This window comes from Haliotis asinina, chromosome 8, assembly GCF_037392515.1.
Source record: "Haliotis asinina isolate JCU_RB_2024 chromosome 8, JCU_Hal_asi_v2, whole genome shotgun sequence".
Classification (NCBI taxonomy): Eukaryota; Metazoa; Mollusca; class Gastropoda; order Lepetellida; family Haliotidae; genus Haliotis; species Haliotis asinina.
The window spans coordinates 37,903,638-37,930,455 of record NC_090287.1 but is presented as its reverse complement, the minus strand read 5'-3'; the positions used below and the strand labels follow the sequence as shown (position 1 = coordinate 37,930,455).

Here is a 26,818-nt window from a genome sequence, read left to right as displayed (position 1 = left end):
TTGTGTTAACGTTGCTGACGTTAAAATATACACCACTTATAGCCCGGATGGAGCTGAATAGTGCATGCCTAATCAGAAGTGTTAATGGCTATGACGCTTGTTCTGAGTACTGCTGAATAACGTGCGTATTCGTCAGTATTGTTTGTGAGTGAGTTTAGCTTTACGCCTGACTTAGCAAAATTCCAGCAATATGGCGGTACATAATCGAATCTGGATCAGACAAACAAGTGGTCAACAGCATGAGCATGAATCTACGCCACCGGGATACGATGACATGTGTCAACCAAGCCACCGAGCCTGACCACCCGATCCCCTTAGTCGCCACATACGACATGCATTGGTTACTGAAGATCAATTCTAATTCGGATCTTCACGGGTGTCGATTTTGTTAAAGGGAAATAACAGCACTTTGCTTTAAGATAATGAATGAAAGACGCTCACGTTGCACCATGGTAACATTGCTGAACACTATCAAACTATCCTGGGTCATCAGAGATAGCCAGGTAACGGTGTCAAAGCTCTCGTGCTCTTGTTTGCGGCTGGCGACAGGGACATGACTGCTAACTTGGGGCAGGTGTTACAAAGGTGGGTTGCAAGCGGCGATCATATTATCATTCTGTAATATTACCGTAGAACAAAGATCCAAAGGTCAACAGTACTTGACACAGGGTGTGCAATGGCATTTCAGAAAACACAAGAAAGGCTATTGGAGACACAAGCCACAGGGCAAATCGAGACAGGGGTGGCACACATGAAAGTTTATTGGAGACCTGCATACATCAGAGAGCACCCCCTAAAATGAACAAAGACACGGAGGTAAAACATTTTCATTTTGTAAAAAGGTTTATCAGCTGTGGCGCGGTGGGATTCGAACCCCCCGAAAAATGCAAACGATTGGTGAAGAGGATAAATTTCTGAATCATGTGAAATCAACGTGTAACAATATCAAATCACCTGTACAATGTACCAAGGAAGTGTCAGACTACTTTTCATGCAACAATTGCGCCAGGCATGGGGAATATCTGCCAATTTTATTATTTTCCATTTTTATAAATGATACATGATTTACCTTCTTCAGGCTGTAATGATGAAAATGTCAACCTTATTGAAGACCAATATTTGGTGATATTTGTAAAGTTGTTAGTTTTATTATATGAGGATGATATAGTATTATTTGATGAATTGCCAAAGGGATTACGTTGGACGTTGGACTCATTTAAGGACTGTTATGCTTCAGGGAAGTTAAAGGTGAATGTAAACAAAACTAAAACGTAATATTTGGGAGAGGACCATCAATAAGCACAATAGTTAAATTATAACCTGGATGGTAATTTACTTGGCATGGCTATACCTACCTCGATATAACGCTCCACAGAAAACTCGTATTAAGTACTAACACTGTAACCAATAGCACCTCAAAAGCCATAGAGACATAGGAAAAGTCCCTTTTAGAATTGCGATATATAAACGTTTTAGAATTTTCGAACATGCTAACTTAGCAAGCGGGTTTTTCAAGCTATCCAACTTAATTTACAACTATCTATTACATCAAAGAACAATACATACGAACATTCCAACACCGAACCTCTAAAAGCATCGGAAATGAATACCATTCTATTTCTAACTGCAAAACACTATATACCTCGAGGAAACCATATTTACCTACTCATTTAATTTTTTTCCTCAATATAACAAATTTTACAAAAATATTATCTGCCAAAGAATTTCGAGACTTAGTAAATTTATCAAAATATATCATAAATGTGTCATCGCTTGTCAGAATAAATGCTATCTGGAATGCAAGTTTGTATAATATGTTTATGGTATATGCTCTTGTACCACCAAGGTGGTTTATGACAATAGAGAACTGAATTTCAAATGCAACTGAAAGATGTCTCCTGAACAAGTCACTGAATACCTAGTCCAATCTGAGAGAGAGTGAGAGAGCGACCATAGCATTAAAAAATGTCGCATACCGCGGCTACCATATTGGTTTATTATATCGAGTACCGCGATTCTGATTCTTTCTAGTATTTCAGACAGTTCATTTGAGGTTTTGCATTACCATCCCAAAACTCGTTGTCATAATTTAACATAACGTCATACTATTTCATAAGTAGAATGTACATTCTTCAGACATAATTGGCAAGGAGACCTGACCCTATACAGGACACATTTCGTTTTCGTGTAGTGCTTATGTTTTTACAAATCTCATCAACATGGACATTCACGTACGCATCTCATCAACATGTATATTCACTTGTTTTTTGTGTCCTGTTTATTTAAATGAAGTCGTCCTTTCCCCTCCGATGTAACGATGAGACAGAAGACAAGGGAGACAACCGCGAGGACCCCTATGGCTGTGGGCAGTGCAAACCCAAGTAGGTATCATGCATACATTAAAGCTTAGTTTCTGTATATAATTTTGATAGCAAATAAACTTTCAGAATAAGAGCCCCAGTGAGATTCCGAACCTAAGGAAATCTAGACTTGCTTCGATGAGTGATTTAGGATTGCAGGGAGAGCTGAAGACGGGAAACAGTGTGGTTTAAGGACTGAAAGCTGAGAGACAGAAGAGTCGGGTACCACCAACCGCCTTATTCTGAACACACTTCCTTCAATATGGTATATGTTATATACACATCCTATTGCAGAATGTAATTTGACGGCACACATTCTAGGGCGGTGTTACCCGTGAAGGTCCCGGGGTAGAATAGGCCTTCAGCAACCCATGCTTGCCATAAAAGGCGACTAAACTTGTCGTATGAGGCGACTAACGGGATCGGGTGGTCAGGCTCGCTGACTTGGTTGACGCATGTCATCGGTTCCCAATTGCGCAGATCGATGCTCATGTTGTTGATCACTGGATTGTTTGGCCCAGACTCGATTATTTCCAGACCGCCGCCATATAGCTGGAATAATGCTGAGTGCGGCGTAAAACTAAACTCACTCACGCACTCACTGTAGGGCGGTGGGGCGGACTAGTGGTTAAACCGTTCGCTCGTTACGGTTCGATTCCCTATAGGGGTACAATTTGTAAAGAGCGTTTCTGGCCCCCATCTAAACTCATTCGCAACGTACACATTCTGTTCGTCCTTCTAAATCCCTCAACTTAATAAACTGTCAAGTTCCTGTTTCTAGCAAAGGATACGACGCCCTGACTTTTTTATTGATATCCCGTTGTATCATAGGAACCTTACTAACAATGAGTGAGTAAGATAGTTTTAAGATGCTTTTAGCAATATTTAGGCAATATTGCTACATGTTGCCAAGTGGTCTTCACTCATTGGCCCATATGGGGAATCGATCCCGGGTCTTCGGCGTGACGAACGAACGCCTTACCCATTTGGCTACCCTATCCTCTCCTATTAGTGCATACTTTCCTGCAATATAAAGTACAGACATGGTCCTTTTTTCTGATTTCTATGAGTCTATGACTACAGCTGTGTAGTCTTTTGTGCCAAATTAAATATGTTTCGGTGGATTTTTGTTTTATATATTTTTAAAATATCACAAATTATTGCAGTTTATGATCTGATAGTCATCAGGATGTTCCAGTACGCTAGCCTTTCATAATAGTGGTGGGTTGGCGTTATTCGTTAAAGCATCCGCTCGTCACGGTGAAGACCTGGGCCTCATTTCACAAAGCTCTCGTAAGCCTAAGGTCTCGTAACTTTTCTCGTAGCATTCCTACTTCCTATTTTACAGTATAGCAGGTACGAATGCTATGAGAAAAGTTACGAGACCTTAGGCTTACGAGAGTTTTGTGAAACGGGGCCCTGGACTCCACGTGGGTGTAAGGGTAATACGTGGGTATTTTAGGAGTCCCCTACCGTGATATTGCCAAAATATTTCCAAAAAGAAAAGAAGCAAAACCAAACTCACTCACATAATTGTGCTGACGCTGTAAGTTCCTTGAAGTGTACCGATGCCGCTCTTTGGATCATAGAAGATCATAGTCGTTGAATTATCAGAACCCTTCATTACAATGTGTCATAGTATAGGCAGAAATTATTTTTAGGGAATGAGTGAGTTGAGTTTTGTGCCGCCTTTAGCAATATTCCAGCAATATCATTGCGGTGGACACCAGAAAATGGCTTCACACATTGCACCCATGTGTGAAATCGACACCGGGTCTTGACGCGAGATCCACTATTCTACCCCGCCAGCCGTTATCAGCCGGTATGTAAAATTATCTCTTGTCCTTTCTTCCACAGAACCTTGCAGTGTATGAACACCATCCAAGCACATGTCCTCTGGCAGTGTATCTTCAACTTCTTCGAGGGTTTTATTGTCAACGGCATCATCAACGTTGTCATCGTTGCCTTGGAGACGCGATATGCCCTACCCAGCAGCCTGTCGGGCCTCATATCCAGCAGCAACGACTTCGGCACATTCCTCGTCATCCTTCCAATCAGTTACTTCGGGGAACATCGGCACAAACCGAGACTGATGGCCGCTGGGATAGTTGTTATGGCTCTTGGGAGTCTTGTCTTCGCCCTACCCCACTTCATTGGAGGCCGATACGAGTACACTCTTTCCAGTAATGCATTAATCTTGCAGAGTACACGTTACATCCGCAGTGTTGGCCGTGCATGGATCCGCTGATCGAAAGCACAGATTCTTCCCGATTATGGTCCTTGGCCTGTCAACGCTATGCATCGGTGCATGTTATGAGGAACATTTATTTATGGATCGACAACTTCTTTATAACATTTGTCTCTATTCATCATACCAGCTTCTAGAAGCCGCTTTAAGTTATGGGAATACGCGAGTTTGTCCTGCCTCACATAACCCATGGACTTATGTAACAGTTACAATAGGAACGCGTCGTAACTTTACTAAATGAATAGACTGGCCAGGCTTGATGCCTTGGCTCTATGTTCATGATATCTGTCACAGGAATGTCTGGTCCAGAGTGGATTAATTACTGACCACTGCCCTCATACCTAAAAGATGAGTGCGGGAAAGAAGTATCGTAATCTAATTGAACGTACACGTTTACTACTCTACAGAAAAAGTCGGGGAAATTCATTTTTAATTTACGATGGAAAAATACTGGCAGATATGTCTGAGTCAGTCAGTGTTGATTCGATAATAATGAATATTTGAGAGAGCATAATCACTTGCACTTATGACCACAATTGTTTGTACAGTAATCGTATGTGGATGCTGATTGGTGTATGACGTGAACTCTGCATGTGTACAGTTTTCAAAACCGGCTAGAAATAAACACTAGCAACTGTGTGATACAAGATGGCTGTCGAACTTTGTGGTCTACAAATAGGACAAATTGTTATGGATAACAACTTCTTTATTGCGTGATTGCGACGTTTCGATACAGATTCTTGTACCGTTGTCAAGCAGGCATCATTCCTGCTTGACAACGGTACAAGAATCTGTATCGAAACGTCCTGCTTGACAACGGTACAAGAATCTGTATCGAAACGTCCTGCTTGACAACGGTACAAGAATCTGTATCGAAACGTCGCAATCACACAATAAAGAAGTTGTTATCCATAACAATTTGTCCTATTTGTACACCTCAACTTCTAAAATGCCACTCAAACAAGTTTGTGGTCTACAGTGATTTATCGACCTTCTCAAAAACCAAGAATGAGGCTACCTTGTTGTGCACGTGCGTTGTGTTCAGGGGGAATTATAAAGTAAAATGATGGTGCGTTCATACCATGTCTGCCTTTGAAGAGATTGTTAGCGTTTATACTTCGTATCCAAATTGAAAGGTGAGGTTCCCCTACTTTTAAGAGCATACTTAACGCCCTGGTATGGGCGTTATAAGACGAATGCTCAAATGTAATTGGTTGTGCATTACACCTGATATTAAGTAGTTGACTCGCTTGCTGATCACTCACCTAAAAGTCCACATAAAGGATACTCTATATGATGATAACTGACCAGATCTGTTTCGTTCACAGACAACGGAATGACAAACACATCCTCTAATCTTTGTCTGCCGAATTCGTCTCGTTCTGAATCCTGCCTCGATACAACAAGCCAATCAAATTGGTCACCTCTTTATGCCCTGTTTCTGATTGGCCAAATGTTGTTGGGAGTTGGAGCGTGCCCCCTGTTTACGATTGGATTGACTTATATTGATGAAAACACCACGGCGAAGATGACCTCCTTCTACACAGGTAAACACGTGTCATTTTACCATTCTTATACTCATACAGTGGAGGCGTCTATATAGTACTCATACAGTGGAGGCGTCTATATAGTACTCATACAGTGGAGTCGTCTATATAGTACTCATACAGTGGAGTCGTCTATATAGTACTCATACAGTGGAGTCGTCTATATAGTACTCATACAGTGGAGTCGTCTATATAGTACACATACAGTGGAGTCGTCTATATAGTACTCATACAGTGGAGTCGTCTATATAGTAGTCATACAGTGGAGTCGTCTATATAGTACTCATACAGTGGAGTCGTCTATATAGTACACATACAGTGGAGTCGTCTATATAGTACTCATACAGTGGAGTCGTCTATATAGTACTCATACAATGGAGTCTTCTATATGGTACACATACAGTGGAGTCGTCTATATAGTACACATACAGTGGAGTCGTCTATATACAGAACCACAGTGAACATTTATATTTTGTTGAGTAGCAGTGAGGCTGATTGCTACTATCCATCATATATCCGAGCCCAAGGGGAAACTTGCCAGAGTTGTTTCCTGTTGGAAGGGACCATTGATGAATATTGATTGGCCATAGTGTGTTACTTGTGTTGTCTAGTGATTTTTACTGTTTCAAACGCTGACCTGACTGAATGTGTTGACTTCGTAGAATATATTACAATATGTGACTTTGTTGAAAGTGTTGCAGTGTGTGACTTGGTAGAATGTGGGACAGTGTGTTATCTTTTAGAATGTGTTACAATGTGTCACCTGGTAGAATGTGTTACAATGTGTGGTCTGGTAGAATGTGTTACAATGTGTGATCTGTAAATGTGTTACAACATGTGACATGGAAGAATGTGTTACATTATGTGACCTGGTAGAATGTGTCAGAATGTGTGACCTGGTAGAAAGTGTTACAATGGGTGACCTGGCAGAATTTGTCACAATGTGTGACCTGGTAGAATGGTGTTACCATGTGTGAAATGGTAGAAAGTGTTACAATGTGTGACCTGGCAGAATTTGTCACAATGTGTGACCTGGTAGAATGGTGTTACCATGTGTGACCTGGTAGAATGTGTCACAATGTGTAATCAAGTAGAAAGTGTCACAATGTGTGATCTGGTAGAAAGTGTTACAATGTGTGTTCTTGTGGAATGTGTTACATTGTGTGTCCTTGTGGAATGCGGTACAATGTGTGATCTGGTAGAATGTATTACAATGTGTGTTCTTGTGGAATGTGTTACAATGTGTGTCCTTGTGGAATGTGTTACAATGTCTGATCTGGTAGAAAGTGTTACATTGTGTGTCCTTGTGGAATGTGGTACAATGTGTGATCTGGTAGAATGTGTTACAATGTGTGTTCTTGTGGAATGTGTTACATTGTGTGTCCTTGTGGAATGTGTTACAATGTGTGATCTGGTAGAATGTGTTACAATGTGTGTTCTTGTGGAATGTGTTACATAGTGTGTCCTTGTGGTATGTGGAAATGTGTATGACCTGGCAGAATGCGTGACATGGTACACGATGATACACAAACTGGTAACACAGATTGGTAACGCTTCTACTCAAATGTAGTGATGAATTCAACGGGTTAAACTTACAAACAGCCTTGCTAATCTCAGTGCCCACTTTCAAGGATGGACTTTCTTCGCCGCTGCAGTTGGTGTCGCTGTTGGTTACGTGGTAGGTGGACAGACTCTTAGCATCTTCGTCGACATCAACACCGTGGATCCAAGCAGGTCAGTAGGAGGCACATATACTGGACAAAATAATATAGGGATGTTGGTATTTTTATGATTGATATATCATCAGATTAATTGTCAATGAATAGACAGATCATTATTCATAACTTCAAATTTACATATATCCCTAACTATTTTTGTCCAGTATATTTCTACAATCCATGACCTCCTTTCACAAAGCACTACGGTGATCGTAAGCCACTAAGGTAATGAGACTTAATGTTAACCTTACCAAAGACTGCTTCGTGAAAGGAGGCCCAGCTTTATAACAGCATGGTTTAACAGCGGAATCGTTAAGTATCTGTTAGGTTAGCGTGTACACTTTCTATACTTAGTGATGTAGAATGTTTAACTACCATCTGATGTCCCTCACCCTCTACCTCCAGCATCCCCCTAACACCGGCGGACCCCCAGTGGGTGGGGGCGTGGTGGATCGGCATCCTGGTCACATTTGTCGCCTTCCTCCTCGTCTCCATTCCTTTTCTTGGATACCCGAAAAAACTTCCAGGTGAGAGCGGCTTCAGAGAGGGTCCCGTGTGTTTGATTGTTTCGGAGATGCACACAGGCGACGTCTATATTTACAGGGGGAACTAAATCTAAATGCAAACCTCGACCTCCTTTAACAAAGCACTAACGTCATAGTAAGTCACTAAATTAGCCTGTGTGCAATGTTAAAGAATGGGAGTTAAGGTAAACCTTAGTGAAGGTTGCTTCGTGAAAGGAGTCAGAGATCTGGGTGACCTTGTTAAAAACAACCTTAGCGATAAGTCTACCTTAAGTCTATGATAAAGTATGGGAGCTGCGGTCACCCAAGCGGTACGATCACATTGTACAACGACACCTAAGATGACACTTGTCACAGACCATCTCTTGTTAACACTTACATTCCACTTAACATAAGCTACGAACTGATGTACCTTTCATGTTACGATTTTTAATCTTGTAAATTTCATGTCGCTGTTGGTTTTTATTTTGTTTGATTTTTTTATCTTTTGTATTTATTTATACTGACTTGTTTGTACGATCATTATATTTGCAAGACAGAGTGGACATACTCTCTCTTCTCTATCGTCGCTATATGGCTGAAATATCGCCCACGCGACGTCAAATATATTAACCTTCTTTAAGTATTCGGTAAGAGATCACTTGTTAGAACTCTACTGCGTAGTTTGGCAAAGTATCGCCGCTATTTTATTAGAGTATACCTCAAACATGTTCTCTTCCTTCAGGCTATGGTGAATTGCAGCGGAAACGGAAGTCAGAGGCGCACAGCGACGGGGCGGAAGATGTAACAGCTACACCAGGGTTTGGGGAGAACATAAGGGATTTTCCCACTGCAATGTTGCTCCTTGTACGTGGATGGTTTGTTTGCTTGTTGGTTTGCATGCTGGGTTTTTTTATTGTTTAACGCCGCACTCAGCAATATTCCAGCTATATGGCGGCGGTCTGTAAATAATCGAATCTGGGCCAAACAATCCCGTGATCAGAATCATGAGCATCGATCTAAGTAATTGGATTACGATGGTATGTGGATGGTTCTGCTGTTGAATGCTGACATTATGATTACAAACGAACGACATTTTGTAAGTTCATTATCTCACGCGTGTGCAAGACGGGAGACCTTAAAACTTACATAAAACCTAGATCTTTAAAACGTAGTTTCAAATTTCAGTTTAAAAACCCGACCTATGTTCTGACTTGCCTTGGCGCAACTGTAGAAGCTATGATCATCACAGGATTAGCAACATTTGGGGCAAAACTCCTACAGCAGAAGTTCCATGCGGACATTGCGACAGCAGGGCTCATTATGGGTAGGTGGAATATAGTGAGTGGGTATGTTTTACGCTATTTTTCGCGAGTTAAATCCGGATCTTCCTAGTGACGAGCGAACGCTTTAACACTAAGATACCCTGATGAGAAACTGACATAGGGCCATGCGCGAGACTGTATGACAGGAAGCACCCTCCCCCTACCCGCACCTGATACTCTGAGGCGGCAGTCTACGCCAGTCCTCGGGTAAAGCAGCTTCCATTTGGGCCAGGTTCAGTACACGGTGATCCCTTTGTTGCCCATGACGATCAATCATGTCCCAATTTAGCATTTTAGGTTGATGTAGTGATGGTCTCTAATTCTTGCGGGATGTTGAACTTGTTGTGCTGGAACTCGTTATTGTTCAATGAATATAATTAGGGGCCAGTCTGCACGTTTGCTGAGAAAAGGAACCTGCTTCTCGGATCTGAGACACATCGATATCCAGATTGATTTAGTTATGTTGACCTTATTGTCAAAAAACCCACTTGGTGTTGATCGAAGATGACATTCTTACACACATACATCTGATTTTAATCACCCAGTCACTTATTTACTGAGATATGATTTATTTTCCGATCTGGGAAAAATGCCTTGAAAGGTAAACAGAAGCAGATTTCAGCTGCTTGCAGAATAGAACGAGTCACCTGTTTGGCATAAAAACGCAGAGCTCGAATTAAAGAAATAAGCGCTATCTTTGATGTAGTTAAAATTTGATTACTTTAAAGATAGTTCGACAGAAGAATCCACAATTTCATGGTAGATCTAAATATATGTTATATAACCAGTGGGAATAAGGCTCCTTTTCAATCGTGACAGCGGTGGGTGCTGGCGAAGGTTGATGACGTCGTGTCGTTGTCTGCGGGTTTGACGGTGTCGGGTGGCTGCCGATGGTGATACTGTGATGTTGTTGCTGCAGGTATCGTGACAGTTCCTGGTGCTGGTGGGGGGATGATCCTGGGTGGGTACCTTGTCAAACGGTTGGATCTGAAATGCCGGGGTATTCTGCGTCTGTGCGCCGCTTCTGCTGCTGTTTGTCTTCTGTTGACGCCCTCCTTTCTGGCATGGTGTGAGGATACTCCACTGTCCGGCATCACAACGTCGTACCAGGCCGGCATGTCAGTACCTCATCGCATCCATATCCACAAACAGCTCCCGTGAAATATGCGATAATGATAAAAGTGAACTGAAATCAGACATATATAGACTTAGAACTTACCTAAGCATCCCTGTATTTTTTCAACGATAAATTTTCAACAAGTACATAAAACCTCTCGTGGTGATCACGATAGAAAAACGTGAGTTTTTCTGACCCGTATGATCCTTGGACTTTTTAAAAAAACGGCAGATGGTTTGGAATCCGTGTTGATTTCATGGTGCTAATTGCTCATCCGACCGCCTGCTGTCGGATGAGTGGATTGTTTTAAGTGCACAGGTTGTGTACTGCACACTAGGGGTTGTGACAACACTGAAAGATCCTGCAAGCAATGTTAGCTCCACGGTTTTTACACTAGGTTTTTACTAATGTTTATCTCCTATCATTCTCTTCCCACAGAGGTTACTCCTGTCATATCATGTAGATATGACAGGAATCACCGCTGTGGGAAGAGAATGATCTTCTATAAGTTGATTGGATTTTGTTTGTTTTCCTTTGCTGTTGACCCCTAGGAAGCTCTATTTAGTTTACTCACTCACTCTCTGCAAATGGATATTGGTTCCTTTACGGTATGATTGCTACGTCTGTGTCGCCATAGCGATGATTGTTACATTTCACCGTAGCAATAATTGTTGTGTTTCGGCATGACGATGATTGTTGTGTCGTCATATCGATGATTGTTGTGTCGCCATATCGATGATTGTTGTGTCGCCATATCGATGATTGTTGTGTCGCCATATCGATGATTGTTGTGTCGCCATGGATAGCGAGGATTGTTGTGTCGCCATATCGATGATTGTTGTGTCGTCATATCGATGATTGTTGTGTCGCCATATCGATGATTGTTGTGTCGTCATATCGATGATTGTTGTGTCGCCATATCGATGATTGTTGTGTCGTCATATCGATGATTGTTGTGTCGCCATATCGATGATTGTTGTGTCGCCATGGATAGCGAGGATTGTTGTGTCGCCATATCGATGATTGTTGTGTCGTCATATCGATGATTGTTGTGTCGCCATATCGATGATTGTTGTGTCGCCATATCGATGATTGTTGTGTCGCCATATCGATGATTGTTGTGTCGCCATATCGATGATTGTTGTGTCGCCATATCGATGATTGTTGTGTCGCCATATCGATGATTGTTGTGTCGCCATATCGATGATTGTTGTGTCGCCATATCGATGATTGTTGTGTCGCCATATCGATGATTGTTGTGTCGCCATATCGATGATTGTTGTGTCGCCATATCGATGATTGTTGTGTCGCCATATCGATGATTGTTGTGTCGCCATATCGATGATTGTTGTGTCGCCATGGATAGCGAGGATTGTTGTGTCGCCATATCGATGATTGTTGTGTCGTCATATCGATGATTGTTGTGTCGTCATATCGATGATTGTTGTGTCGCCATATCGATGATTGTTGTGTCGCCATATCGATGATTGTTGTGTCGCCATGGATAGCGAGGATTGTTGTGTCGCCATATCGATGATTGTTGTGTCGTCATATCGATGATTGTTGTGTCGCCATATCGATGATTGTTGTGTCGTCATATCGATGATTGTTGTGTCGCCATATCGATGATTGTTGTGTCGCCATATCGATGATTGTTGTGTCGCCATGGATAGCGAGGATTGTTGTGTCGCCATATCGATGATTGTTGTGTCGCCATATCGATGATTGTTGTGTCGCCATATCGATGATTGTTGTGTCGCCATGGATAGCGAGGATTGTTGTGTCGCCATATCGATGATTGTTGTGTCGTCATATCGATGATTGTTGTGTCGCCATATCGATGATTGTTGTGTCGTCATATCGATGATTGTTGTGTCGCCATATCGATGATTGTTGTGTCGTCATATCGATGATTGTTGTGTCGCCATATCGATGATTGTTGTGTCGCCATGGATAGCGAGGATTGTTGTGTCGCCATATCGATGATTGTTGTGTCGTCATATCGATGATTGTTGTGTCGCCATATCGATGATTGTTGTGTCGCCATATCGATGATTGTTGTGTCGCCATATCGATGATTGTTGTGTCGCCATATCGATGATTGTTGTGTCGCCATGGATAGCGAGGATTGTTGTGTCGCCATATCGATGATTGTTGTGTCGCCATATCGATGATTGTTGTGTCGCCATATCGATGATTGTTGTGTCGCCATGGATAGCGAGGATTGTTGTGTCGCCATATCGATGATTGTTGTGTCGTCATATCGATGATTGTTGTGTCGCCATATCGATGATTGTTGTGTCGTCATATCGATGATTGTTGTGTCGCCATATCGATGATTGTTGTGTCGCCATATCGATGATTGTTGTGTCGTCATATCGATGATTGTTGTGTCGCCATATCGATGATTGTTGTGTCGTCATATCGATGATTGTTGTGTCGTCATATCGATGATTGTTGTGTCGCCATATCGATGATTGTTGTGTCGCCATATCGATGATTGTTGTGTCGCCATGGATAGCGAGGATTGTTGTGTCGCCATATCGATGATTGTTGTGTCGTCATATCGATGATTGTTGTGTCGCCATATCGATGATTGTTGTGTCGTCATATCGATGATTGTTGTGTCGCCATATCGATGATTGTTGTGTCGCCATATCGATGATTGTTGTGTCGTCATATCGATGATTGTTGTGTCGTCATATCGATGATTGTTGTGTCGCCATATCGATGATTGTTGTGTCGCCATATCGATGATTGTTGTGTCGCCATATCGATGATTGTTGTGTCGCCATATCGATGATTGTTGTGTCGCCATGGATAGCGAGGATTGTTGAGTCACCATAGCGATGGTTGTGCCGCCATGCAATTCGACGATTGTTACATTTCACTGTAGCAATGATATGTGTCTCTATATTGATACTTCATCTATACAATATTCAGAGACAACCCAGTTGGAGGTCTCACGTCAGACTGCAACTCTCAGTGTGGATGTACCACCGCCGGCTACGAACCAATATGTGTCAACTCCACCGTCGTCTACTTCTCCCCGTGTCACGCGGGCTGTACCTCATTTACAACGCTGAATGGAACAAAGGTAAGGGAATAGATTTACTTATGCCGGTACCACTAAATACGCATGATTCGATGAAACCCAATAGTTGGGAGTGAGGTCCGGGGTAGAATAGGCCTTCAGCATCCCATGCTTGACATGAGACCCGTGAAGGTCCCGGGGTAGAATAGGCCTTCAGCAACCCATGCTTTGCCATGAGACCCGTGAAGGTCCCGGGTAGAATAGGACTTCAGCAACCCATGCTTGCCATGAAACCCGTGAAGGTCCCGGGGTGGAATAGGCCTTCAGCAACCCATGCTTGCCATAAAAGGTGACTATGCTCGTCGTAAGAGGTGACTATCGGGTAATCAGGCTCGCTAACCTGGTTGACACATGTGATCTGGTCCAGAGTAGGCAGATCGATGCTCGTGTTGTTGATCATGGATTGTCTGGTCCAGCCTCGAATATTTACAGACCACCGCCATATAGGTGGAACATTGCTGAGTGCGGCGTAAAACTAAACTCACTCACTCTTATGTAGCATGCGTACGGTATGTGGGTTTAAGTAGAAGAGTATTCCAGTTATTAGTACTCCGACTGTCAGTATAAGGCACCATTCATAATTTTGGCGACCGATTTCTAATGGTAGCACTTAACTGGTACATACCACAGTAGCCTTCAGATACATGAGAGCTAAAAGTTAGTCGAAAACAATGCATGTGTAATGTAATGTGTAATCTGACTGATGCCTTGTAAATATGTATTGTTTCAGATTTATGACAACTGTTCTTGTTTCAACAAGAAGCTGCCTAGTTACCGTACTCCGAACAGTTCCCTGATCACACGAGAGACTGGGGCCATGGTTCAATCAGGGACATGCGCTGAGAGCTGTTTCTGGCTTTACGTTTTCTCAGTGATGTTCTTCTTCATCATGTTGTTTACCTTTAGCACGATGGCACCAACGGTCTCTGCGCTGTTCAGGTGAGCAAAACAGCCTTGGGTGACTGCCTTCAGATCAGTCTTTGTTGTTGCAGTTTGTTATGTTAATGTAAATACACACCATCGGACCCGTGAAGATCCGGGCTGAAGATCTTCGGTAACTTATGTTTGTCGTTAGAGGTGTCTAACGGGATCATGAGGTCAGACTCGCTGACTTGTTTGACACATAGCATCATACCTCAGTTCCGTAGATCGATGTTCGTGTGATCAATCAAATGATTGTCTGGTCCAGGCTCGTATATTTACAGTCAGACTTATCTGACTCTATACTGGACAACTGTCTCCATGTTGAACGTCCTTGGACGATGTGTTTTGCAAAAAAGACCCAAAGAATTTATCAGTTAACCTACATTTAACTGTGTAATAATGCGTGCACTGATCAAGATGATTTGTTTTACACACAGGTGTGTACCTCACAAGCAGCGTTCACTAGCCCTGGGGCTCCAACTTCTGATTGCTCGGCTATTGGGTAAGGGGTTATCGAATGTCGGTTATTTCCCCACTTATAGTGGGGTCCAGGGGATGGGGCGTCAGATGGTGGTGGCCTTACTCCCGCCTCCAACTGAAGGTTAAGAACAGAAAGGTTAAACCCCAACCACTCTGAAAACACAGTGGTCCTTTTTAAAACTTCTTTTTTATTAAACACGCACTTTCACATGTCTGTACACAACCCTGTGCACTACAAAAACATGCTTGTAATATAGCCGGTACACAGGATACACAACCGTGTACACTCAAACGAATTCACGAATCCGTTGGTATATAACCAGATGGTGGCCGTATGAATACGTGCAAACACCTAGTTGCGGGTACAGCAAAGTGCAATAAACTTGGACAAAGTACTGTGACTGTGTGTCTAAGTCAACCCAGCTGTAAACTGGGCATCTCATTACAATGAGAGAGCCACAATAAACTCGGTACGCCTACTGGCAGCAAGAGGTGTATACACCCCAGGGAGTTGAGATTGATAATACGATGTGACATTGAGATTGACATCCAATGAACGAAGGAAACAAATACCGGCGCCTTGAGCAAGCACCAGATGTACTGATATGAGCGCTACATAAATATAGTTTAGTATATAATTATACCGTATATAATTCAGTAGACTTATGACAGAATTTTCGAGTCTATTCTCCTAAATACAAAAGCATAATCTGGTCTTTAAGAAAACATACCTCTCACGTGTAAGGAACCCTAACATGATGTCATGATTCCTTACTCTATCCGCGTTGCAACTGTGTGATGTCTTTGTTTCGCCAGGCACCACCCCAGGGCCGGTGTTGCTGGGAGCCATTCTGGACAGTACCTGTGAGGTGTGGCAGTCGTCGTGTGGGGACAGCGGGTCATGTTGGGTGTACAACAACTACAGCATGGCGTACCGCGTCCTAGCCTGGTGGGCAGTACTCAAGGTCGTCAGCATCATCTTCTATGGACTCGCCTCTAAAGTCTATAAAGCACCGCCTGATGAAATAGAACATTAAAAATACTCCGTGTTTTGTTGTTGTTGTTGTTGTTTGGTTTGTTTGTTTGTTTGTTTGTTTTACTTTTGTATTGTTTTGGGTTTTTTTGTTTGTTTGTTTGTTTGTTGTTTCTTTTTTTGGAGGGGGGTGTTTTTAGTAATGCTGAATTCAGCATGACAAATATTTATCATCGTTTTGTTTGGTTTTTTGTTAAACGCCGCAAAAATTATTATTCCAGCTATGTAGCTGCGGTCTGTAAATAATCGAGTCACGACCAGACAGTCTAGTGATCGACAGCATACACATCAATCTACGCACTTGGGATACGGTGTCTTGTGTCATCAAGTGAGCGAGCCTGACCAAACGACCCCGTTAGTCGCCTCCTACCAGGAGTGTGGGTTATTGAAGATCAAGCATAACCCGGATTTTCATGGGTCTATTTATTATGGTGCTATTGCCAGACAGGAAGACTTATTATTGCCATTGCTCAAACGATTGTTTGTTGTATGCCATACCATGGCGGCGGTCGGTAAATACTTGAGTCTAGACCATACAATCCACTGATCAACAGCATGAGCATCAATCTACGCTACGATGAAATGTGTCAACCAAGTCAGCGAGTCTGACCTCATGATCCCGTCAGTCGCCTCCAGACTAATTCTAACCCGGATCTTTGAAGTTTCTGTATGTTATCATGATGAATAGTCTGACTGTGACCACCTTATTGCTGAAGACCATTTGTAGCACGGGTCATCGCAGGTCGCTGTGGTCAAGGATAAAGTAGAGTCAAGATAATGACATAGACGAATGTATAGTCAAATATATTACATGAATGTATAAAAGAGGAAGGGAGAAGATTATGTCATGAGGTACCAGATTAACATGGGAGGGAAGCCCGAAATAATGCAGATTTCGGACCTTTACGACTTTGGAGACATAAGTGCGCTATGGTGCTGACATCCCGGTTCCATGGCCTCTCATTAATAGAGAGAGGCCCGGGAACCAGAATGTGGTGCTGATAGACCTACCGACAAGCACGTATGGAAATGACAAACGTAGAAACATGGAGGGGACGCACCGCGATTCGAACAAACCATCATACTGTCTCAGTAAATCTAATATTATCCGTTACACTCCAACGCCGAGTCTAACGAACCCTAGTAGGAGGACCTATGGCCTTCCAATCAAATGCGAAATATCGAACGGACTTAACCAATCAGACAACAGCTTACAAAATTTACCGATCACTGACACTGATCTCTCAAGCGAAAATCCGTATAAAACACAGATATTTGACCTGTAGAAATTACGCTTAGGGATTTCGGTTGACATGGCTACCATTAGCTAATATTTCTGTAAGCTGACATCCTTGAACATTGGCGAAACGCTATTTTCAGTGAATATTTACTCACTGTTGTGGTGTGCTCAATATCCATGTGCGATTGTAAGGAAAATAGCATCCGGAATCGAACGGGTATAAAACTTTTCGAGGTAAAGGTTCAAAGCATCCGGAATCGTACGGGTATAAAACTTTTCGAGGTAAAGGTTCAAAGCATCCGGAATCGTACGGGTATAAAACTTTTCGAGGTAAAGTGTTTGATAGACTCAGTATAAGAATGTAACCCATAATACTGAGACTAAGTTTACTTAGACTGAACCATCACAGATCCTGGTGCGCTCAAGGTGCGCAACTCTGCAGGACACAAATTCAACGCCTTTGGCGACTGGGCTAGTCCACAGTCTTAGGCCTACCATACAAACGGTGAACAAATCATCACAACTGGACTCATATACACCGAAACAGAACAAAAGTCATCACAATAGGAAAACAATCTTCCAAAACTGCAACAATATCCTCTAAAACCGAAACGAACGCTCTGTAACGGAAAACTAATCGTTTGAAATGGAAACTCGCGTATCAGCTAACACGGCGCTCGAGAACGGTCGCCAAGCGTACAAAACGGCAGTCATGGCATCCAAAAATGGCAACCATAGCATCCCGAAACGGCATAAATATTGCCAAAGATGGCGGAGAAGGGAGACGAAAAGACTTTGGTCAGTAATGTTTTTCGTCACCATGAATCTAATCTTGAAAGTTTGATATCGGGATGTAGCGCGTCAACCCCCTATTGTATTAAGCTTCAAACCTGTGTTCATACTTCCCAGTGTCAGGCTTGAGATTCTACATAATTTGGTCCAAGGACAAAGGAGGGGGGCTTAAATAACTAAAAGCTGTGTTGTGCCATTTATATCTGATACATTATGTATGAAGATTCTCTCAGCTTCACTCCAACTTGATAACAGTGTAAACATTTGTATGGAAACGTCTCTAAATGCTGTAAACGAGAAATTGTTATCCTCCATTTCCTGTCCATTTTCTAAAACGGCAATAAAACAGTTCACGAAGGACTCACGCTCTTACAGCCTGACTCTCCAATCCACATGAGCTGTTGATTGTTTTAAAAATGGTCATGATACGTTTACAAACAGATATTGATCTCGGCAGGAAAACTTCAAAGAAAACGAAAGGTCAGCTTTGAGTGCAGAAAATGAATTATCCAGTTGTCTAGACAACAAGCAACATCCGGCCTATTGTGACGACCGTTTAACCCTCGCTCATTCATAAAAAAGAGTATGTGAAACTATTGACATTTGGACTAGTAAAGTAACGCTATGTATGGATCAGAGTGTAGCTTCAGCAGCAATAGAACAAGGCACAAGAGGCAAGACACAAGAGGCAAGACACAAGTCATTGATGCGCCTGTGATAGTTAATCTATATTTGATTTGCCAAGTGATCTTTGTGGCTTAGAAATCACTTCAACTTAATTAGAACGAATCTGCCTGTAATTTCCAGCAAGCTCTTTGAAGGTAATTGGCCTTACGATACGAGCTGGATTATGTGGAATGTGCAATGAATACGGAAACAAAAAGTTTAAAAGAGGCAACTATCGATCTTCGGATCTAGACAGACAATGTGAAAATCGATCTCAACCTTCGCTCACACAATTTGTGTGTGTACAAGGAACAGTTTGGGTCTTGCCCACGTTTTATACGATATTCTATCTCTTTGTGATACGCCTTTATTATCCATAAAAACTGAATCTGCACGCGTGTCTTTTTTTTTCGAGAAAAAACATGAGCTGGATTTCTTTCATACCGCTTGTGCTGACGTCGACATGGTCAATGACGACGGTCTTGTCCGAAGACGCTGGGCGTTCTGTCTTGTCACAGAGGAAGAAACTGAAGGACGACTTTTACAAACCTGACATCGAGAAGTTCTGTAGCCTGGAGGTGGCTTGTGATGGCGTCAGCGGTACACGTATCCCCATTCAACTTCCCCGAGGCCGCGATGGCAGTGACGGTGCTCGAGGCCCCGCAGGTCCCCCCGGGCCACGAGGAAGGACTGGTGCACGGGGACCGACAGGACCGCCTGGAAAAGGTAAAAAAAGTACATGTTTTTATATCATTATCTGCTAGCTACGAGGAAAATACATAGGAAATATATAAAGGTCAGAGTGTACCATGGAAGATTTTGAACGTGGTGGTGTACGGGTGTAGAGAACACATCAGTCTGCGAGAGTAGGTCTGCACCATAAGACTGTACTGGTGACAAGAGTAGGTCAACACCGTGAGAGGGTGCCGGTGACGTGAGTAGGTCAGCACCATGAGACTGTAACGGTGACAAGAGTAGCTCAACACCGTGAGAGGGTGCCGGTGACGTGAGTAGGTCAACACCGTGAGAATTTGCTGGTGACGAGAGTAGGTCAACATACGGAGAGTATACTGGTGAGGAGAGTAGGTCAGCATCGTGAGAGGGTACCGGTGACGTGAGTAGGTCAATACCGTGAGAGGTTGCCGGTGACGTGAGTAGGTCAACACCGTGAGAGGGTACCGGTGACGAGAGTAGGTCAACACCGTGAGAGGGTACCGGTGACGTGAGTAGGTCAACACCGTGAGAGGTTGCCGGTGACGTGAGTAGGTCAACACCGTGAGAGTTTGCTAGTGACGAGAGTAGGTCAGCACACGGAGAGTATACTGGTGACGAGAGTATAATATATAAAGGTTAGATTGCACCATGGAAAATTTTGAAAACAAGCTCCTTGGTGGTGTACGGATGTAGAGAGCACATCAGTCTGCGACAGTAGGTCTGCACCATGAGACTGTACTAGTGACAAGAGTAGCTCAACGCGGTGAGAGGGCACCTCTGACGTGAGTAGGTCAACACCATGAGAGGGTGCCGGTGACGTGAGTAGGTCAGCACCGTGGGAGGGTACCGGAGACGTGAGTAGGTCAACACCGTGAGAGTTTGCTGGTGACGAGAGTAGGTCAGCATAGGGAGAGTATACTGGTAACGAGAGTAGGTCAACACCGTGAGAGGGTGCCGGAGACGTGAGTAGGTCAACACCGTGAGAGTTTGCTGGTGACGAGAGTAGGTCAGCATAGGGAGAGTATACTGGTAACGAGAGTAGGTCAACACCGTGAGAGGGTACCGGTGACGAGAGTATGTCAATACCGTGAGAGGGTACCGGTGACGTGAGTAGGTCAACACCGTGAGAGGTTGCCGGTGTCGTGAGTAGGTCAACACCGTGAGGGTTTGCTAGTGACGAGAGTAGGTCAGCATACGGAGAGTATACTGGTGACGAGAGTAGGTCCACACCGTGAGAGGGTACCGGTGACGAGAGTAGGTCAACACCGTGAGAGGGTACCGGTGACGTGAGTAGGTCAACACCGTGAGAGGTTGCCGGTGTCGTGAGTAGGTCAACACCGTGAGAGTTTGCAGGTGACGAGAGTAGGTCAACTCCGTGAGAGGGTACCGGTGACGTGAGTAGGTCAACACCATGAGAGGGTGCCGGTGACGTGAGTAGGTCAACACCGTTAGAGTTTGCAGGTGACGAGAGTAGGTCAGCACTCTAAGAGTATACTGGTAACGAGAGTAGATCGGCATCTTGAGAGTTCACTGATGACGAGAGTAGATCAGCACACGGAGAGTGTACTGGAGACGAGCGGAGAGTAGATCAACCCCCCTAAGACCACACTGTTGACGAGAGTAGGTCAGAGATTAAGGGTTCGAATCCCCTGCCGAATTCAGATTTGAAGTGTATCAGCAACATGCCCGTGTCATGAATTTTAAGCTTGTGGTTAGTGAATGTGGTGATGCCACCCCACTTGGATCGGAGTGTATGTAGTGACATAACAAGATATGTTGTGACGTGAAGCGGGTAAGGTGAGTGAGTAAGTTTAGTTTAAGTAATATTCCAGCTATAAATGGCGACGGTCTGGAAATAATCGATTCTTGACCAGACAATCCAATGATCAACAACATGATCATGGGTCTTTGCTTTTGGCATACGATGTAATGTCAGCCAGGTCAGCGAGCATGACCACCTGATCCCGCTAGTCGCCTCTTAAGGGTTGCTAAAGACCATTTCTAACACGGATCTACACGGATTTGTGAGTTATTGCTGGTAAATACAAGGGCCATTACACCTCCGGAATAGGTGGACAACCACAGACATATAATGTTGCTGAGTGTGGCGTTAAACGCAACCAGTCATGTCTGACAAATACCTGTCCTGCAATGGGGTCAACATCGCATTTTACTATGTTGACAGCGACCTGTACGAAGTGTCGTAAAATAACTCACCTGTTACAGATGGACGAACGCGGATGCTCGAATCTGCATCGGTATACCAAAACTGAATACAAATGTCATATGAGGTGATATTTATGCAATATGCAGGTATGCGATACATTTTGGTTTACTGAATACAAACGTTGAAGACGGAATGCAAGCTGTAATAATGTGTGAAGTTTACACCCAGGGTATTTAGTTGTAATAGTGCATCCATATTCACGAAGAATAGTAATTCCTATTATTAAATCATTCATCGGCCACATCAGACATCTAAAGAAACGAAATCAGGAGCATCAGCGAAATATAGAACCCCCACTCTATCAATTTTCGAAAAGAGACTGGCGTGAACCAGGAATATAGAAAATAGAGAATACAAAGCTTTTTAGTCAACTAAATACACTCGAACCACTTTCAGGTATATATAAATTTTCACACACGCTCTCTCTCTCTCTCTCTCTCACACACACACACACACACACACACACACACACACACACACACGTTTTACGTGTCGTTCCATTACAATTGTTGGCACCTTACGTTTGTGCCATTACTTGAGTGAGTGAGTATGGTTTCACGCCGCCTTTAGGAGCAATATTCCAGCAACATCACGGCAGGGGGGACACTAGAAATTGGCTTCACTAATTCTGAACAATTGGGGAAGCGTTAGAAGCGGCATGAAATTATACTCTTGAGTATGACCCATAATAGTGAATATGTTCATGCTTGTATGTACAATGGAGTCACACAAAAAGAAAGTCACTTCTTAATATCGTCAATTGTAAGTGTCATCAAAAATAAAACTCTCGAAGGTTTATATCATCGAGAATACATGTTGTAAAATAACGATCTGTGTGAGACATATTGCGTTTGTACACGTTGTATTAACCATCTTCTCTCAACACTTCCTGCAGCTAATACTGGAGTGAGACCATCGGCATTCATGGTTGGCACTATTGCCCATCGCTACCCACACAGCCACAAGAAAGAGCGGGAAGTTTTGATCTACGACTACGTCTTGACTAACGCTGGCAAAGACTACGACAATATCACTGGCATCTACTCGGCGCCACTGAATGGAACGTACAGCTTCACCGTAACCTTCGCCGCTCACGCTGGCAAAGAGGTATGTGAGACACCGGACGAATCTAAACCTGATCCACTGAGCAGAGAAATAGTGTTGTCCACAACAGAACAGTAAATGACCATTTAATACACATCCGGTAGACAGTGGTTGAATGAATGAATGGATGAATGTCTTTATTTCTCAAATAGATATTCGAAGATTACATAAATATAACATCAGTCAGATCCCGTTTCTCATATGCTATGGTCGTGCTATCATGTTTCACGCCACGATTGAAATCATAAATCATTAGTCATAATGGTGGACTAATCGTGGTGGTCGTATTAGGTCTCATAAGATCTCGAGGTCAGTCGTAGCAATCGTGTAGAAACAAATGGACGATTTAACAGTTTTCTACGATTAAAACGATAATTGTCAACCGTGATCATCAAATCATACTGCATAGTAACAATGCGCAACACAACGCGCTCCCGTCTAATAGTAATTCCAAATCGTGGAGATCGGCATCAGTCGTGGACAAGACCACAATGGCTGTAGTATGTTGTCACACTGTAGAAGTTCAAGAAACAATGAAGTCCGTGGTCCGCTGGCCAGTATGTGTACCTGTCGGGGCCCAGTCGTAGCTCAAATCGTGATCACCTCGATCGTGAAAGACATCTCGACCAGAATCATATCCTATCGCAACAGAGTGGATCAGTTCATGATGAAAGTATCTGAACGTACCTGCACGTACCAGATCGTCCCGAAGAGGAGACTCCTACCGTGATGATCGTTTCAAGTCGCGACACAGCCGTGGACTCGATCGGGGCAACCCTATCACAACGTATGTTATCGTATCTGAAAGGGACACCAGATTGTGACAGATAATTTAATCCTTATTGACCAGTCGTGTCAAGTTCGCATACAAGCGCAACAAAACGTACAAGAGCGCATTGACTCAAATCACCTCGTATCCAACCCTTATACAGAGTCTCAGTTTCCACTGAGTGTTTTCGTGTAATGACAGTGTTCACAATATATATCGTCTGTTCGTGTTACAGGCAGCTGGAGAGTTGTAGACAGACGGACAGTAATAGTAGTGTTCACAGTGTATATCGTCTGTTCGTGTTATAGACAGCTGGGGAGTTGTGGACAGACGGACAGTAATAGTAGTGTTCACAATATATCGTCTGTTCGTGTTATAGACAGCTGGGGAGTTGTGGACAGACGGTCAGTAATAGTAGTGTTCACAATATATCGTCTGTTCGTGTTACAGGCAGCTGGGGAGTTGTGGACAGACGGGCAGTGATAGTAGTGTTCACAATATATATCGTCTGTTCATGTTACAGACAGCTAGGGAGTTGTGGACAGACGGACAGTGATAGTAGTGTTCACAATATGTCGTCTGTTCATGTTACAGACAGCTGGGTAGTTGTAGACAGAGGGACAGTAATAGTAGTGTTCACAACCTATATCGTCTGTTCATGTTACAGGCAGCTGTGAGCTGTGGACAGACGGACAGTAATAGTAGTGTTCACAATATAACATAAATATGTTCATTTTGCAGGCAGCTGGTGAGTTGAAAGTGGACAGAGAGTAATAGTAATGTTCGCAGTATAACATCGTCCGTTCACAATATAACGTCGCCTTTTCATTTTACAGGCAGTCGTTGAGTGGTGGACGGAGAGTAATAGTGGTCTTCACAATATAACGTCGTCTGTTCATGTTACAGGCAGCTGGTGAGCTGTGGGTGAGCGGGAGCGACCACTTCATTGGTCGAGTGTGGGCCATCAGTCGCCCCTCCTGGACCATGTCCTCAAACACCTTCGTCATTCAACTGACAAAGGGACAGAATGTTTGGATCAAGCCCATCGAGTCAGCACTGCAGCTCTATGGAAACTTTTACTGTACCTTTTCAGGGCATGCCTTGTTTTACGACTAGACAGAATGTACGTGCTACCTTGCCACACGTTGTACTAGACCCAACACACATGTAACACGTTGTACAAGACCCAACACACATGTAACACGTTGTACTAGACCCAGCACACATGTAACACGTTGTACTAGACCCAACACACATGTAACTCGTTGTACTAGACTCAACACACACGTAACACGTTGTTCTAGGCCCTCTACATGCAAGACATTGTACTAGTTCCAGGACACTCGTAACACGCTGTAGTAGACACAACACACGTGTAAGACACTGTCCTAAGCCCAACTCACATGGAACACGTTGTACTAGACCCAACACACATGTAACACGTTGTACTAGACCCAACACACATGTAACACGTTGTACTAGACCCAACACACATGTAACACGTTGTTCTAGACTCAACACACATGTAACACGTTGTACTAGACCCAGCACACATGTAACACGTTGTACTAGACCCAACACACATGTAACACGTTGTACTAGACCCAACACACATGTAACACGTTGTTCTAGGCCCTCTACATGCAACACATTGTACTAGTTCCAGTACACTCGTAACACGCTGTAGTAGACACAACACACGTGTAAATCACTGTCCTAAGCCCAACTTACATGGAACACACACGTCACACATTAGTAGTTACAGCACACGTGCAAGACGTTGTACTTGACCCGACACATATGTAAGACGTTGTACTAGATCCAACTCAAATGGAACACGTTGTAGTTGACACAACACACGTGTAAGACGTTGTACTTGACCCGACACATGTGTAAGACGTTGTACTAGACCCAACTCACATGGAACACGTTGTAGTAGACACAACACACATGTAAGACGTTGTACTTGACCCGACACATATGTAAGACGTTGTACTAGACCCAACTCACATGGAACACGTTGTAGTAGACACAACACACGTGTAAGACGTTGTACTTGACCCGACACATGTGTAAGACGTTGTACTAGACCCAGCTCACATGGAACACGTTGTAGTAGACACAACACACGTGTAAGACGTTGTACTAGATCCAACACACATGTAGCACGTTGTACTATACCTAGCACACAGTTATTCGTTGTACGAGTAATAGACTTTCTCAACCATGCAACTACCTGTTTATAAATAATTAACTTAAACTTGTGTTGTTGTCTTCTGTTTGGTTTTGTTTGCTTTTTATAGGAAGATGTGTCCTCAATTCCGTACCTTAGTGAAAACAACGTTGACGCTGAGAGTTTTGTTAGAAAAAGAAAGAAATTGCCCGACCAAGAATTGTATTGATGCATGAACCTATTCCCTGCAAAATATACCTAGTCTTCATACCCAAAGTCATAAGCTTGAAAAGGAGTTTGTCAGTTTTGTACTTTCATAAAGTCAAAATGTGAAATAGTATACCGAGAATAACAAGTTAAGCACCAGCCTATTTCAAAACTAAGATGTGAAGCTGTGGAAATGTTAGGCTGAACTAATTGGAAAGACCAATTCATATTTAGAGAATGTTTATTTTTTAACTGTTTTAGGGATGTCCTAATCATTTGTATTTACAATTAAAGGAAATATTGCTACAGATATGATGACAAAGCCTTTTAAATCAAAATAACTATTCCTGTCGTGCTTATACAAGACTATTAAAATTAGGCTTCACTTGTTAAAAGTGGCTATCAATTGACCATATAATAGTCATTTCTGACTTTCACATTTCAAAAGAGGTAACCTTTTTCAGGAAAACAAAATGCATATTTTCCAAAACTAAAACTGCTAAACCCAATTATGATAACTCGTTATTTTCTGAAAGATTTTCTATGTGCCAACCTATATTTTTGCTAAATATATTGG

The 26,818-nt window shown here is 43.0% G+C and overlaps 2 protein-coding genes across 4 annotated transcripts; both read left to right on the top strand.

The window, feature by feature from the left end:
• Positions 1-491: 491 nt before the first annotated feature.
• On the top strand, positions 492-16,368 carry LOC137294488 (solute carrier organic anion transporter family member 4C1-like). The gene is made up of 14 exons (XM_067825516.1): positions 492-585; positions 689-816; positions 2,293-2,381; positions 4,218-4,543; positions 5,937-6,155; positions 7,787-7,889; positions 8,279-8,400; positions 9,122-9,243; positions 9,565-9,703; positions 10,621-10,819; positions 13,762-13,915; positions 14,643-14,851; positions 15,274-15,338; positions 16,133-16,368. The coding sequence occupies exons 2-14, from the start codon at positions 799-801 to the stop codon at positions 16,351-16,353; spliced, it is 1,986 nt and encodes a 661-aa protein (XP_067681617.1). The 5' UTR covers positions 492-585; positions 689-798; the 3' UTR covers positions 16,354-16,368.
• A 2,637-nt stretch (positions 16,369-19,005) lies between these two features.
• On the top strand, positions 19,006-26,121 carry LOC137294072 (complement C1q-like protein 4). Of its 3 annotated transcripts, XR_010957504.1 has the most exons (5): positions 19,036-19,202; positions 19,463-19,773; positions 22,884-23,095; positions 24,768-25,493; positions 25,552-26,121. XR_010957504.1 is itself a non-coding variant. In XM_067825007.1 (3 exons), exons 1-3 carry the CDS (start codon positions 19,470-19,472, stop codon positions 24,975-24,977), a joined length of 726 nt encoding a protein of 241 aa, XP_067681108.1. In that variant the 5' UTR covers positions 19,006-19,469; the 3' UTR covers positions 24,978-26,121. The 3 variants fall into 3 exon arrangements, 1 of the variants encoding a protein (XP_067681108.1); XR_010957503.1 differs by having other exon boundaries at positions 19,006-19,773; XM_067825007.1 differs by having other exon boundaries at positions 19,006-19,773; positions 24,768-26,121.
• The last annotated feature ends 697 nt before the right edge of the window (positions 26,122-26,818 follow it).

Bases quoted from the DNA above. Each gene is read 5' to 3' on its own strand.
- LOC137294488 (XM_067825516.1), top strand. The intron at 13,916-14,642 runs GTAAGGGAATAG...GTATTGTTTCAG, and splicing joins CAACGCTGAATGGAACAAAG to ATTTATGACAACTGTTCTTG. The intron at 15,339-16,132 runs GTAAGGGGTTAT...TTGTTTCGCCAG, and splicing joins TCTGATTGCTCGGCTATTGG to GCACCACCCCAGGGCCGGTG.
- LOC137294072 (XM_067825007.1), top strand. From the start codon at position 19,470: ATGAGCTGGATTTCTTTCATACCGCTTGTGCTGACGTCGACATGGTCA. The intron at 19,774-22,883 runs GTAAAAAAAGTA...CACTTCCTGCAG, and splicing joins GACAGGACCGCCTGGAAAAG to CTAATACTGGAGTGAGACCA. The intron at 23,096-24,767 runs GTATGTGAGACA...TTCATGTTACAG, and splicing joins CCGCTCACGCTGGCAAAGAG to GCAGCTGGTGAGCTGTGGGT.